This window comes from Alexandromys fortis, unplaced genomic scaffold, assembly GCF_014885135.2.
Source record: "Alexandromys fortis isolate MF-2015 unplaced genomic scaffold, M_Fortis_MF-2015_v1.1 scaffold_30, whole genome shotgun sequence".
In the NCBI taxonomy this organism is placed as follows: Eukaryota; Metazoa; Chordata; class Mammalia; order Rodentia; family Cricetidae; genus Alexandromys; species Alexandromys fortis.
The window spans coordinates 11,267,423-11,282,480 of NW_026067922.1; the positions used below are offsets into that span (position 1 = coordinate 11,267,423).

Below are 15,058 nucleotides of genomic sequence, written 5' to 3' on the forward strand. Positions count from 1 at the left end.
AAAAAAAAAAAAAAAAAAAAAAAGATCCTGTTTCATAATGCAGAATATTAGCAAATGACACCCCAAATCCCCCCCACCCTTTTGTTTGTTGCCGAGGACAGAATTCTGAGCCTCTTGCATGCCACCATGAGCCCCTTTCCTTAGCCCCCTCCACCTCCATGTCCAGCTCAGCTGCAGGAAGGATACACGGCCATGTAGGGCAAGGCCTGCTTCACGTTCCCATTGAAGTGGAAGACGAAGAGCAGGAGGATGATGTCTGAAAGAAGGGACCGTGAGATGGGCAGAGCAGCAGGGCAGGCTGGGAAGGGGGGTGGGATGGGGAGTTGTCAGTTACCTTGTGCGATGAGAATGGGGTATTCCAGGTAGGTGAGCAACGGGTTCCCATAGTAACATTGGTAGCGAAAGAAGACCAGGAACCTGGAGGCAGGACACGTAGATATTCACAGCCCACCCTGAGACCCCGCCAGACCCCAGGCACATTTACCCAAGACTAGAGCATGCAGTCTTCACCATACTGTGACTTCCCTGAGGATAGACCTTCGGGAATGTTGCCAGAGACCCAGACAGCAGGTACCAAACACCTTTACGGGTCACCTACAGTGCCTGCCACATCATATGGAGAAACTAAGGCCCAAAGATGACAAGACCATGTGAGAACTCAAGGTTAAGATGTCAACTCAGGCTCTCTCACTGAGGACTGGCTTCTGTGCTTTTAGGGGGACCCAAACACCTGTACCCTGAGGATGATGCACGAATGCTTTGCGGTCTTTAAAATTTCTGTGTAAAGCAATCATCAACCAGGCGTGAAGTCTCCGGTGTCATTAAAATAGCTAGGCTCTGGCCAAGAACCAATCCCTCAAATCAGAATTTTAGAATTGGAGCTCTCAGGTCCAAATCCAAAGAGGGTCCATGCCCCCAAGGCAGGAGTCCAGTCCCTGGAGGATGCAGGCTGTATGATAGTGGTGGATGCCTCAGAGCCTGTCTGATTGGTGAGGGACAAGCAGGCAACCAAGCAAAGCCCAGGCGGGTGCAAAATTGAAGTGACCCCCAACCCACAGCCATGCAAGGGGAAGGGAGCGGGAGGTGGGAGGAGTGGAAATGGAGACAGCTGAGATTAGGCAGGGTTGCCCTCCTGTCCCTATTGTTCCTAGCTCAGGATTAAAACAACTCTTCAACTCGAGCTGCGGTGAGGATTAAGAAAGGAATGCATGTAGGGTTCCAGGAGGACCTCCGGAAAGACCACACGAACTGGGAACTATTGCAGTAACCTGCCGGCAGAAGGAGGGATAAATAACTATCGGGTTTCAGCGGTGCTGCATACCCATGCCTTCTGGCCTTCGACCCAGTCTTAACCCTGCCAAACCTAACTACAGAAACCAGCCGTAGCTAACCGCCCACTGCCCGAAGGAGAGAGGCTGTTGAGATTTCCAGAAAGAGCCTACTTTATCTGTACCGCGATAGACTACAAAACCATCCGGGTCTCAGGGAACATTTCCATGACCAGAGCTGCTGGGGTCAGCTGTTGGATTTGAGACGATTTCTGATTGGATTTGCGTGTTTAAAGCCAGGCAGCAAAGAGGAAGCTACAGGCAGGGAAGGAGATGGTTGGCGTTCTGTAGGCATCCGAGAGCTTTCTATTCAGTCTGCACCCTGAAGCCTGAGCTTCATGCTCGCGAAGAACTTAGCATGCCAGAGGCCAAGTAACTCTCCTGACTTCAAACACCTGCATCCTCTAACCCCAGCCTGTATCCTTCAGTCTCAAGCCTTACCCATCACCTCTCTCTCACTCTCCCTCCCTCCCTCCCTCACCCCCTCTCTGAAATGCACATACTCTTGTTCTACGCAGCCAGCGGACCCGGGACCCTCCCGCCCGCTCTCTGAAAAGGTGCACCTTGAAGCCCACCCTATCAGATGGGCGCTCTCCTCCGTGTGGACGACAGCGGGGAGGGGCTGGTGCTGGTGCAAGATCACGCGACTCAGGGACGTGTTTCCCATTTAATTTGTTTTTCCCAACCAAAGTTTCACGACTTTACCTTACTCTTAACTACTTAGCCAAAGTCACCAATAACTTGGCTCCTGCAGCAGCCACTGCCCAAACCTGCGTGTTGGACCCCAGCCCAACTTCCATACGCCTACCCAAGTTCCCCCTCTTCGTTCCCCCTCTTCATTCCCACATGGAATCATCAAATCTTGTAACTCAGATCTCAGCCCAACCACTGGTTTACAGGCAAGGGACTCTAGGCTGGGAAAAAAAATGTGGGTGGTGCCGGGTGAGGTTAGGGTCGTTAAGGGACCGCAGGTGCAAATGGCTTCGCCCGCGGCCTAAGGACAGGGTGGGGGTCGGGGTGACTTCGCAGAATCTCTAAGATGGGCGTGCACAGGCATTTCGTACCTTCCGGGATTTGGGGAGAAGCAAGGGAGGTGTGTGGGAGCGCCCGGGAAAGCGTCTCCCAGCTCCGCGCCCCCCGAGTTAACCCTCGGTCTCCCGGATTCGCAGGCCTCCCGGGGCCTTACCCCGCCAACTCCAAAAGTAAACTGGGGAGGCTGATGCCCCGCGCACTGCGCGCCGCCAACTGCGCGTAGATCTGCGGCAGCTTGAGTGCGGCGCAAACGCCCAGCGTGCTCCAGTTGCAGAACCACAGCAGCCCGGCCTCCATGCTGCAATCCCGGGAGTGCGGGGTCAGGGGGCTGCGGAATCTCGTGGGTGAGAACCAGGAGCTCACGGTCCAAAGTCCTTCCGCCTTCCCGCCCGACGGGCGACGCCCCAACCACGCCCCGAGCTGCAGCGCTCCGAGTGCGCCCCGCCCCGTGTCGGCTGGACTCTGGATGCTCCCCGCCCAAGTCCGCTCTGCTCGGGTGCCCCTCCCCCCCACCCATCCCCTCTGGGCCCCTCCCCGTCCTGTGTTTGCTATGCTCAGTGCACACACCGCCCCCAATCTGCTCCGACCCCGGTGCACCCCGCCCTGAGTCTGCTCCACTCTGGGTGCGTCCTGCCCCGTGTTTGTTCCACTCCAGGTGCACAACGCCCCGAGCTTGCTCGGCTCAGGATGTTCCCCACCCGGTGTCTGCTCCACTGTGGGTGCACCAGGCCTCGTGTCTACTCTGCTCCGGGTACTCCCAGCCCCGGGGTGGTGGCTCTGCTCTGTCCTTCCCAGCCGGGTTCTGCCTGCTGCTGATTCACTTTCCGGGTTCCACCCACGGGTGCCCTTTCTAGCGGAATGGAAATGCTGGGACAGACCAGCCTCCCCAGGGGTTGGGTGGGCACAGGGCCTACCGCTCAGGCCATTCCGAGTGTTTTTCCATCCTCTGTAAATTAATCTTTGTACTTTAAACCTTTCAGAAATTAAAACTTTTTTTTTTTGGTCCAACCTCGTCAGCATTCTCCCAGACTCGGCCTGAAGAAGCCGGATGACGCCGAGGCCCCCCGAAACCCAGCCACTCGGAGCTAGCCTTCTGTTGGTATAAGAAGTCCACCCGGTAGGCTAATCTCCTTAAGGAACTTGCTCCCTAAACCCGGGAGGCGGCTTTTCCTGTTTTGTTTTGTTGAAACGAGGCCTCAGCAGACTGACTGGCCTTGAACTCAAGGTGAACCAAAGTCAGCTTTCACTCGGACCCTCCCGTTTCCGTCCGATCCAGAACTTACCGTGGGTGGGTTGAGGTCGGGTCACGTGACCCAGACTGGTTTTGAACTTATGTTTTTTTTTCCCTCCGCCTTTTGGCAAATGCTGGGATTTCTAATTTGTTCCATCGTACCATGTGAGAGCCCGCTCTTTCCTTCCGTCCCTCCTCTTTTTATTTTATTAGGGTTTTGTTGTTGTGTGCACAAGCCAAATGGACACCCTCAGGTGTCATTCCTGGAGTACCGTACACCCTCACGGGCTTGGAACTCACTAAACAGGCGAGGCTAACAGGCCAAGGGACCCCAAGGATCCTCTTTCTTTCAACCTCCCCATCGCTGAGAATACAAATACACATGCCTCAAAAGTGTTAATAGGTGCGGGCTGGAGAGATGGCTCAGTGGTTAAGAGCACTGACTGCTCTTCCAGAGGTCCTGAGTTCAATTACCAGCAACCACTTGGTGGCACACAGCCATCTACGAGATCTGGTACCCTCTTCTGGCCTGCAGGCATACATGGAAGGAATACTGAATACATAATAAGTAAATAAATCCTTTAAAAAAAGAAAGCACCGCCTATTCCTCCAGCGGTCTTGAGTTCAATTCCCACGACCACGTGGTAATTCACAACCATCTGTAATGAGCTCTGGCGTGCAAGCATACAAGCTACAGAAACACTCTATACATAAAATAAATCTTTTAAAAAAGAGTTAATAGGTAACTATTATTGAAAAGGGGTTGCCGGGCGGTGGTGGTGCACGCCTTTAATCCCAGCACACAGGAGGCGTAGGCAGGCGGATCTCTGTGAGTTCGTGGCCAGCCTGGTCTACAGAGCTAGTTCCAGGACAGGCTCCAAAACCACACAGAGAAACCCTGTCTCAATAAAACAAAAGAAAAGGGTTTGTCGTGGTGCGCTGCTGTTTCCTCCAGATTGGATTCCTGCTCTCTGGAAGGAGGGCTGAGGCTGCTGTGATCACCACTGGGAGGGGGGGGGGGGGGTACAAACTGTAAATAGTAGGGAACTAAGTTGCTTGTGGGGAGCAGGGACAACCTGACTCCAGCGAGTGATGCAGTTTTCTTGAATCAACACCCAATAAACAATCCCAATAAACTTACTGGGAGGACTCTATAATATATTGGAGCCCTGCCTGGGATGAATTGGTGCCGCCATACATCTCCCCGGGAGAAATAACACAACTGGGCACCGCCCCTTAGGTACAAGATTGGAAGATGGGGTCATTTTCCCTCCTCTGGAGATCTCTGGGTTATGAGTCTGCACACACACACACACACACACACACAGACGCACAGCTAGTCTGCAGTAATTCTGGGCTGTAAACCATGCACCAGCACACACCTTCCACCTTGCCTCCAGTCCTCACCAAAGTCCTCACCCTTCCCTTGGAAGAAGTCAAAAGGCTCTATCGCTTCCCTCCCACGAGAAAGATCTTTGGGGTGTGTGTGTGTGTGTGTGTGTGTGTGTGTGTGTGTGTGTGTGTTTCCATGCTTTGGCTATGTCTCTCTTGAGTTGGCAATTCTGTACCTAAGAAAAGTAGTCGAGAATGGAGATATGATACAGTCAGCTCTGCTCCGAGTTACTTTCTTCCTTGTGTAAAGCCAACAGCCTCCTAGCTCAGCCTTGCCCTGAGTAACTCCATTTTACAATGTAGCAGTTTGTTCCATTTTGAGGGTAAATGCTAAGACAAAAGGACTCCAAATCCTGTACAGGTAAACAACTGCCTGAACCTGTAGGGATGTCATCTAGGCTCTGCACGTGGCTTGCCCACCAGTATGTATTACTACACATAAGCTACTGGCCAGTGTGCTGTAGACATCAGGTGAAGTAGAGGGTTGTCCTGGACCCTGAAAACTACTCAGAGCTTCTTAAGCTCCTCCCACTCACAGCCCCTCTCACCAGAAACAGGTCCCTGTGACCACTGGAGGAGGATGTAGGTGCTGTGAGCAGGCAGCAGCTTGCAGAACCAGCCTGGATAACTTTCCTTTCGCCTTTTCTTTCTCCGTCTCTTTCTGAAGCATGCTTTCCCAGACACTTGGATTCCCTCCCTTCCCCAGACACTCCCCTCCCCCCACTTCTTGCTTCACACTGGCTGCTTGGCTGCCAGGTGGCTACTTGCTAAATAAAGGACATGGTTCCTTTTCCCCAAGATTTACAGTTAGCCTGCCCTTTGCTTTTCTCAAACTCTAACAAAAAACATCCTTGAACTTAAAAAAAAAAAAAAAACTGAATAAGTCAAACACCAGCTAATAACAAATCAAAAAAATTTTTTTTCAAAATAATTCTTTGGTTTACACAGTTTTACAATTTATTAAAGATTAAAGTTAATTTGCATACTGAGGTGGTTGTGTTTATTTTTACATATAGAATTAAATTTTGGTTCAATATTTGATAGAACAGAAAATAGAACATTTTCAAATTTTTTCAGTTGACTGATATTTTATTTTTAAAGTTTTAAAAATTTCTATTTTATGTGTGTCTTTTGCCTGCATATATGTCTGTGTACCACATACATGCCCGATGCCCATGGAGGCCCAAAGAGTACCTTGGATGCCTTGGAACTGGAGTTACAATCATGAGCTGCCATGGGAGTGCCAGAGGCGAAACCTTGGTCCCCTGGAAGAGCAATGGTACTCATAGCCCCTGAGCCATCTCTCCAGCCCTTAGATATTTTGATTTTATAACTTCTGATACTGAGAATGCCCCTTTACATGAATAGCTAACACAAAATGGCACTGGATGTTTAAGGCCATTTTAGAAATTGTTGCAAATTAATCACAAGCCAAACACCTTTTTTAAAAATGAAACTTGAGTCAAGTAGAGCAGCAATTGTGTGTGTGCATGTGTGTGTACATGTGTATGCATGTGCATGTGTGTACACATGGGTGTGCATGTGTATTTGTGGTGTGTACGTGTGTACATGTGTGTGTGCATGTGTGTGGATGCCAAGGCATGTACATGTGCCTGTGTGTGCATGGGTGTGCATGGGTGTACACATGGGTGTGCGTGTGTGTGGTGTGTGCATGTGTGTATGTGCATGCATATGGGTGTGCATGTATATGCATGTGTGTATTGTGCATGTGCGTATGTATGCATGTGTGTGCGTGTGTGTGTACATGTGTATGCATGTGCATGTATGTACACATGGGTGTGTATGTGGTGTGTGTGTACAAGTGTGTGTGTACATGTGTGTGCATATGTGTGTGCATGTGTGTGTTCGTGTATGTGTGGGTGCCAAGGCATATACATGTGCCTGTGTGGACTGCTCTGGCAGCATCTCTTGAGGTTGTGTGGTGTGACAGCCTGCTAACTACAAATCACACACACTGTATATTCAGAGGCACAGCCATGGTGAAGTCACAAAATAAAACTGGCTAGCACAGCCAGAAACATCGGGAGTACATTACATGTTTGTCTTTGAATTAATTTTGGTCATTGCATGTCCAGCACACTTACTGCGACCATATTTTTGCAGACCCCACATGCAGTTATCTGGCTCCAGCTCAGTTTCAGAAGCTGGGATCTATACCAGCGCAGCGTGACCGACCTGTTCTCCGCTATGCCTGTCCTCCGGCATTTATTCCCCAAGGCGCTCTCTAGAGTCTCTGGCCTGGGCTGCCTCTCACCTGGGCCACTGCTCAGCTCCCTTTGTCTTTCACAAAGAGGCAAGCATGGGCTCTGTCCTTTCCTGGTAGCTCTCAGGTCACACGTACTCTGTCTCCAGGGAGAGCTCCTTGGGTAGCTCCAGAGGTACATCATGTCAGCTGCCCTTCTCCTGATGGGGCTCCCTGTGAATCTCTAACCTAAGGTTTCTGTGGCCTTTATTAATTCATACCTAAAGTAGTTATGAGTGTTAGGCCTAAAATGACGATATTTCTGTTCTTTATTCTGTAATTCTCTAGAGTTCAGTATTTGAAAAAAATGTAATTATTTTTAATCATGTGTATGTGTGTTTGTGTGTGCACATGAGTCAGGGGTGTAGCCAGGTTGGCCCTCTACTTTTCCTTCGTGTTGACATCGACATTGTTCTAAACTTGGTGGCTAGGCACCCCCAGAATAACCCATGTGTCTTTTTACACTACCTCATCATGTCTAGTACAGGAAGATGCCTAGGGGTCACTCTGTGTCTCCATGGCAGGCGGGCATTCTTTATCACTGGAAGTAGGGGTAGCGTCTACCACAGGGCAGAGGGAGGCAGAGATGCTCAAAGAAGCAGTGGTCTAGAGTGAAGGGGGCTCCTTCCTGCCCTGCTGTGGGCCTTCTTAGTTCTCTGGACTTGACCCTTCTGGACCCCTGGTGCTGCCCAGCCTGTGGGCTCTGAGCTGCCCTGGTCCACTGTCTAGATAAAGCTCCCTAGGGATTACAGTGAGGCTGTGGAGCTTTGGTGCTACTTCCCCATGCCTAGGCCTGGAGCCTGGCTGCCTGGCTCATCCAGCCTTCTTTGTTCTGGTCCCAAAGACAGAAGGCACTGGTGGCCGGACCCATCTCCATTCCTTAGCCCATGAGTGAGACAGTGAAACTCATAGCAGACAGCTTCCTGAAGAGCCTGAAGACGTGATTACGTGGGGTGGAGAGTATATGTGGGGGGCTGGCTGCGACCTGCAGAGTCACGCAGACACAGTATAGCATCCTCTCCTTCCAGCTCTCTTGGCACTCTGGAGATGAGCAGAGAGAAGCTTGTACCCCAGGAGCCTGTTGGTCCAAACAACTGAGAGACATGTAGACAAGATCTCCAGTATAATGTTCTAGCCAAGGTCTACGCATGGGAAGGAGGCTGTGAGCTGTACTGTATTTTCCTTCTGACCAACGTGCTCTAGAGAAGACCAGCCCTGTGATATCCTTGAGATCTGTCTCCTCCCCTCTCCTGCCATCCTCTAACTGTGGAGATGGAGGCCAGGATTGGTATCGCTGCCATGAGTCAGACATCGCAGGGAACTGACCAGTCTGCCCCAGATGCTTGCCTTGGCTTCTAGACTTCTTGGCTAGTGACAAAAATACATGTGAAGAAGGTGATTTGGGCTTAAACTTTGCACCATCTGTAAATGGCTGTGCTTGTAGGCTTGGGAACCAGTTCTGGGCTCCGGGTCCCATGCCCCAGGAGACAGATTTGAGAAGTCTTTATGAGATTCTCTAGTGTGCTTGAGGGAAGCCACCTGCAGCTGAAGTGAGCCTTGACTTTTGTTTGTTTTGTTTTTAGGTTTATGTGTATGTGTCTGTATAATTGTCTGTGCATTCAAGTGCCCTTATAGGCCAGAGAGGGCATTGGATTCCTTGGGGCTAGAGTTACAGATAACTGTTAGCCACGAGGCAGGTGCTGGGGATTGAACCTAGGTCTCTGCAAGTGCTTTTAGCTGCTGAGCGCCATCGCTCCTGTGATCTTGGATTGGTCAGGACAACTCACTTTAACCTTAGACTCCCAGAAGGAAGGCTGCAGCCTGGTGTGGGAAGTCCTTCTGTATATGTGTTGCTTTTATTGGTTAATGAATATATCTGGCCAGTGGCTTAGCAGAATAGAGCAAGGCAGGAACTCCAGGCAGATAGAGGAGGAAAGAAGGCAGAGTCAGGGGGAAGTCATGTAGCCTCCACCAGAGACAGACGTGCTGGAACTTTGCCGGTAGGCCACGACGTCATGGTGATGCACAGATGAATGGAGATGGGTTAGTTTAGGATAGAGTTAGCCAGAAATACGCTTAAGTGATTGGCCAAGCAGTGATTTAATTAATATAGTTTCTTTGTGATTATTTTGTAGTCTGGGCAGCTGGGAATGAACAAGCGGCCTCCACCTACAAATCGGCGGCGCCAACAGCAGCCTTCGGGTCAGCTGGGAGTGTGCTACCAGCTCGCCCTGCCTCCTCCCAGTGCGTGAAGTCAGGTTGAGGTGCCCCAGCACCCACAGACAGACAGACAGACAGACAGAGGCAGAAACTGTGAGCAACCTCATAGTTATAAAGTCAGACCGAACCCATTAAACACGCTCCCACCTTTAACACTGAGTTCCCACTTTAACTCTGGGGTCCTGAGCAGGAAGGGCTGAGTAAGGTTCTGTGGTCCTAGGGGTGTTTCTGGAATCCTCCTCCTGCCACATATGAGACTGACCCAAGAGCACCCACACTCTGAGGGCCTCCTGGACTCTGTCCATTCCACGCCTACCTGCTGGGGTCCATCCTAAGATCCCTACACTGGCTGCAGCTCATCCTCCAGCTTCTTCTTCCGCGTACCTTCCGTGAAGAAGAAATCCATGTGGGTGAGGGCCCTCCCCAGGGCTGTGTCCACCCTACTGCCCACCTCCCGGCTCGTGGAGCTGGGGAGTGTGTCTGAGAAGAAGGGCACGTCTTCAGGGAGCTTCTCAGGCTCCTTCTTATTTCCCTGAGGAGAGGAGACAGCTCAGGTCACCGGCCCCGTAGGGATATGAAGAAAGAATGTTGGCATCGTAAGCAGCTTCTGGAGGGTGTGCTGCCTTACCAAAGGGTCGTAGTCTTTCAGAAAACCCCAATTCTCAGCCCTGGAAAGGAAAGCACAGGCATGTGAGTGGGTCTGTTTGTCTGTTTGTTTTGTTTTCTGGAATATTCTAAAGAATGACTTTCACCATCTCTTGGAGTCTTTTTATCATCATGGAGGAGTTAAAATGCTACGTAACCACAATAATAATGCCAAGTGCCCTTGTTATATTTAGGGAGCAGCCCACAGAGTGGCCAGCGACTTTTTCTATCTGGTTTTTGTAATTTTCACCAATTCTTATTCCAGATGTTATGTGTTTAACACTTTGTGTTTAGCTTCCTTATTTATTCATTTGTCTGTTAGTCCAGGTTAGTTTAGAACTCACTACGTACCTGAAGATGACCTTGACTGTTTTTGTTTGTTTGCATGAGACAGGGTCCTGTTGTGATCTTAACTGGCCTGAATCTTTCTTTACAGACCAGGCTGGCTTTGAACTCACAGAGATCTGCCTGCCTTTGCCTCTGAGTGCCGAGATTAAAGGTGTGCACTGCCACTTGTCAGGTGTGGCCTCCTGCCTCTGTCTTTCCAACCCTGGGATTACAGGCTCAAGCCACCCCCATTTGTGCCGGTCTAAATGAGAATGACCCCTTATAGGCTTATGTATTTGAAGACTTGATTCCTAGTTGGTAGAACTGTCTAGAAAGGATTGGGACATGTGGCCTTGTTGGAGGAGGTATGACACTGGAGGCAAAAAGCCCATGCCGTTCGCAGTGTATATCCACCCCCTCCTTTCCTTTCTGCCGTCTACTCACAGATTAGGATGTAAGCTCGCAGCTACTGCTCCAGTGCCACGCCTGCCTACCTGCCTGCTGCCGTGCTTTCCGCCACCACGTAGACCAGGTTGACTTTGAACTCAGAGATCTGTTTGCACCTGCCTCCTAAATTCTAGGATTAAAGGAGTCAGTCACACTGCCCAGCTAAGTTTACATTTTTTAAATGAAGTCTCTTTGGGGGGTTCAGAGAAATGGGGCGTATTTTTTTTAAATTGCCTGTTCTGTGCAGACTTTTACCACATTTCCTGTTTTGGGGAGCCTGTTGGGGGGAGGGAGAGTGAATGGCCTGTGTCTGTGGTTCTTTGCTCTCACACGACCATCAAAACAGAGGACAGGTGATGCCAGGCAGTCATAGGGACACCCTGGGTAGCCTGAAAGCAATTCTACAGCGTGAGGCACAGTTGAGCACCCTCTGATCCCATTTCCATCTCCCTAGAGACAGTGGCAGATTGCACAGTTTTGGGGTGCCAGTTGCCAGCCTAGGCCTGTGCTTCTGACCACCTAATGGGGGAAAAAATGCACCAAAAGCAACCAACAAGCATTGGCAGGACTGCGGAGAAACTGGAATCCTCGCACACTGTTAATGGAAATGCAAAGTGGTGCCGCCATTATGAAAAACAGTATGACCGTCCTCCTGGGCTGGTTTCTGACTCCACTTCTGAATATTTATCTGAGAGATGGGAAGCCAGATCTTGGAGAGAAATCTGCTCTCTCTTGTTACACACTTAACAACAACCAAAATGTGGAAACAACAAGACGCAAAATGAGAAAAAAAGTCTATCCATGCATTAGAATATTATTCTGCCTTGAAGAAGGAAATTCTGACATTTGCTTATGGGGATAAATTCCATGGCAGAGTGTCTGCTGCCTATATAAAGCCTTGTGTTTGATGGCCAGACTAAAAGAGGAAAGAAAAGAAACTAAAAACGCAACCATGTGCAAAGTCCTGCACAGCGTGTGTCTTTGGAGAGCCTTCATGTAGACTTCATGCTGTGGGATAATGCTTTTGTAAGCTGTAAAGATTTGTCACCTGTATTGGATTAATATAATGCTGATTGGCTAGTAACCAGGCAGGAAGCACAGGCAGGACAACCAGACTAGGAGAATTCTGGGAAGAGGAAAGGCTCAGTCTGCAGTCGTCACCCAGATGCAGAGGAAGCAGGATGAGAATGCCTCACTGAGAAAAGGTACCAGGCCACATGGCTAAACATAGATAAGAATTATGGGTTAATTGAAGTTGTAAGAGCTAGTTAATTACAAGCCTGAGCTAATCAGCCAAACAGTTTATTTTTTAAAGGACTTCCTTTTTTAAAAAAAAAAATATTTATTTATTTATTTATTATGTATACAATGTTCTGTCTGTGTGTATGCCTACAGGCCAGAAGAGGGCACCAGACCCCATTACAGATGGTTGTGAGCCACCATGTGGTTGCTCGGAATTGAACTCAGGACCTTTAGGAAGAGCAGGCAATGCTCTTAACCGCTGAGCCATCTCTCCAGCCCCCAGCCAAACAGTTTATAATAAATCCAAGCCTCTGTATGTTACTTTGGGACTGACCGGCTGTGGGACCAGGCGGGACAGAAACTTCTCTCTACACTTTCACAACTGCTGGGTGGCCGCTCCGTAGCCGTCTTCCTCCTAACTGTGCTTCCGCTACTCCATGGTCTTCGGTTTTGTCTTACAAACTCCAAACTGGGCATACAGTTCGAAGGTATCGTTCCTCCTTGCTTAGTTTACTTACCTGCTTCTCTCGGGGTCCTGGAAGGGAGGCCCCCTGGGAACCCTGGTCAAACCTACCCAGCTTCCCCCTGGCAGCCCACAAAGGCTCATGGGTATCCTTTGTTGAATGAAGGCATGAAGGAGGCCCCCCACTGCCACCCCCAGACCAGCATTCCTCCCCAGGTAGAGCTTAGTTTCCCAACACCAGCTTCCCATCTGACCTGCCACGACCATCTGGAGAGAGTGCTGGGAGATGGGACAAGGGCCCCCTCTGTGTCTATATTCCCAGCCACCTGCTGGGACTGAGGCCCTGGGCTCCGGTAGGGGCTTCAGACCCTCCCTCACACCCTACTTTAATGTTCTCCCTGTCCTAATCTCTTTTCCATATATTCTCCCTTTCCCAGCATCTTCCCACACTCCAAGGCAGGAGGGAGCGTGGGGAGGCCTGGGGGAGAAGGGAGGCAGGGACAGGACACTCACCAACGCTGCTGGCCTCGAACTTCGGCTTCTACAAGCTCCCTCCACAGCTGGTCCTGCTGTACACCCTGAGCTCCGGTACCCTGGCAGCCACCAGCAAGACCCCTGCTTGCTGCAGGGCCATCCTGGGCCCCGGAAACTGAGGCAAGAGGCTGGGTAGGGGGCGGTCGGTACCCGGATGATGTGGTTCTTTGGAGCCCAGTGTGTTGGCTGCCCATAGGGGACTGGGGAAAGCGGGTGAGGAGAAAAAGAGAGAAAAGAGACAGAGATTCTTTTCTTAACCCAGGAAAGCCTGCACAAGGTCCCCCCACCGGATCCCGAGCTCAGAGTGGCTGCAGGGGACAGAACTCTCCAGGCTGGGACCCAACTGTGTTTTGCAGTCCTGTCTGTGTTGACTGTCGCCCAGGGAACAGGCTCCCGAGTACACAAGGGAGGGGGTGGACCCCACTGAAAGCTCGCGGAGGATACGTGAGCCCCTCTGTGGGGTGCAGACTGTCGGTGCTTTGCCCTGCTCCTCCCCTGGGGCGGAGGGCGGGTGCTAGGTTCCCAGGAGGCGGTGCTCTGGAGAACTGCGTGGGCAGGTGAGCGGAGCACGATCCTGTGCTGCCCCCTGGTGGACACATCAGGCTCCCAGGGGACGCGACCCAGACACAGAAGGAATGCGAGGCCAGGGGCAGAAAGTGAAGACATCTTATCAATTGTCTTGTTAGAATTTTTATTGCCGCGATTAAACACCACATCCAAAGTAACTTGGGGAGGAAAGGGTTTATTTGGCTTATACTTCCACATCGTAGTCTATCAGTGAAGGAAGTCTGGATAGAAACTCAAACAGGGCTAAAACCTGCAGATGGGAACTGACGCGGAAGCTATGGAGGAGGAGCCTGCTTTCTTGCAGAAACCAGGACCACCAGCCCAGGGATGGTACCACCTACAGTGGACTGGACCCTCCTCCATCAGTGACTAATTAAGTAAGTGCCCTACAGCTGGATCTCATGGAGGCATTTTCTCAATAGAGGATCCCTCCTTTCAGAGGACTCTAGCTTGGGCCAAGCTGACATAAAACTAGCCAGGACACCAAAGTTGGTTTCTTCTGAAAGCCCAGAGAGCACTGTCATTGATCTTGCCAACCACCCTCGGGCAACATTTGTAGGCACCAAGTCACAGTCCAGACCACATGGAAGTCTTTCCTAAATCTAATCTGTAGGTAAGAATCAAACAGCTGCAAGTTACTGTCAGGTGGCCTTGAGCTTAGCTCATCGTAAAAGGCACATGGAGGACTTAGGGTGGAGTCCTGGTGTGGACTCCCCGCTTCTGTTTCTTCTCTAACCCAGAGCAGTCCAGCTCTGGACTCACTTCAGTGACACCAGTAGTTTTTTCCTTTCTTTTCCTTTCCTTTCCTTTCCTTTCCTTTCCTTTCCTTTCCTTTCCTTTCCTTTCCTTTCCTTTCCTTTCCTCTTTCTTTCCTCTTTCTTTCTTTCTCTTTCTTTCTTTCTTTCTTTCTTTCTTTCTTTCTTTCTTTCTTTCTTTCTTTCTTTCTTTTTTTCAGACTCAGACACCCCCAGGCACTCCACTCCTCACCATCATGGGGCTTCCTGGAAGGGATTGTTGATAGACTCCCCTTGCCCCTTCCCTGACACTCTGTGCCTGGCTCCTGAAAGGCAAGGTGCTCCATCCCTGCACCTCCAGAAGAGAGCAGAAATAACAGAGGTGCCCAAAATGGAGGGATACCTTGGTACCTGGGGTTCAGCCACTGGGTGGCACCTGGATGAGACTCTGAGACCAGCCAAGTGGCCTGGAAGAACCAGAGGCCACCAGAGATCCCTGAAAGAGGCTCAGACCAACTGAGCCACCTGGAAAACACACTCCCCAACCTGCTGAACTGCCTGTAGGCTGTGCGCTGTGCTCCAGGTTCTCAGCTTTTGTGAGCTGTCATCTGTGCTGGGGTGGGCTTTGGTGAC

The 15,058-nt window shown here is 50.6% G+C and overlaps 2 protein-coding genes and 1 long non-coding RNA gene across 8 annotated transcripts in view; 1 reads left to right on the forward strand and 2 right to left on the reverse strand.

Moving 5' to 3' along the window:
* Positions 1-2,771, reverse strand: part of Slc66a3 (solute carrier family 66 member 3) — a 27,154-nt gene extending 24,383 nt beyond the window's left edge. For 2 of the 4 annotated variants that reach the window (XM_050141952.1, XM_050141953.1), the window contains exons 1-3: positions 2,515-2,771; positions 335-417; positions 187-256 (exon numbers count right to left, since the gene is read on the reverse strand). In XM_050141952.1, the coding sequence (XP_049997909.1) occupies positions 187-256; positions 335-417; positions 2,515-2,657 (296 nt within the window). In that variant the 5' untranslated portion in view covers positions 2,658-2,771. The remainder of the gene's footprint in view (positions 1-186; positions 257-334; positions 418-2,514) is intronic. The other 2 variants (XM_050141955.1, XM_050141954.1) reach the window with 2 other exon arrangements.
* A 165-nt stretch (positions 2,772-2,936) lies between these two features.
* Positions 2,937-4,509, forward strand: LOC126501341 (uncharacterized). The gene is made up of 3 exons (XR_007591646.1): positions 2,937-3,111; positions 3,378-3,477; positions 3,805-4,509. It is a non-coding gene; the product is annotated as an uncharacterized lncRNA (long non-coding RNA).
* A 354-nt stretch (positions 4,510-4,863) lies between these two features.
* Cimip5 (ciliary microtubule inner protein 5) lies at positions 4,864-13,540 on the reverse strand. 3 transcript variants are annotated; one of them, XM_050141958.1, is made up of 4 exons: positions 13,104-13,540; positions 10,095-10,134; positions 9,783-9,998; positions 4,864-8,287 (listed from the first exon to the last, which is right to left on the reverse strand). In XM_050141958.1, exons 1-3 carry the CDS (start codon positions 13,316-13,318, stop codon positions 9,807-9,809), a joined length of 447 nt encoding a protein of 148 aa, XP_049997915.1. In that variant the 5' UTR covers positions 13,319-13,540; the 3' UTR covers positions 4,864-8,287; positions 9,783-9,806. The 3 variants fall into 3 exon arrangements, with proteins under 3 accessions (XP_049997915.1, XP_049997914.1, XP_049997913.1); XM_050141957.1 differs by having other exon boundaries at positions 4,864-8,324; XM_050141956.1 differs by having other exon boundaries at positions 4,868-9,998.
* Positions 13,541-15,058: the final 1,518 nt, after the last annotated feature.

What these genes read in the sequence shown, in the direction of transcription:
- Cimip5 (XM_050141958.1), bottom strand. Translation starts at nt 13,318, where the DNA reads ATGGGCAGCCAACACACTGGGCTCCAAAGAACCACATCATCCGGGTAC. An exon ending in GTTCGAGGCCAGCAGCGTTG is followed by an intron (nt 10,135 to 13,103) that starts GTGAGTGTCCTG and finishes TTTCCTTTCCAG; the next exon opens with GGCTGAGAATTGGGGTTTTC. An exon ending in TGAAAGACTACGACCCTTTG is followed by an intron (nt 9,999 to 10,094) that starts GTAAGGCAGCAC and finishes TCCTCTCCTCAG; the next exon opens with GGAAATAAGAAGGAGCCTGA.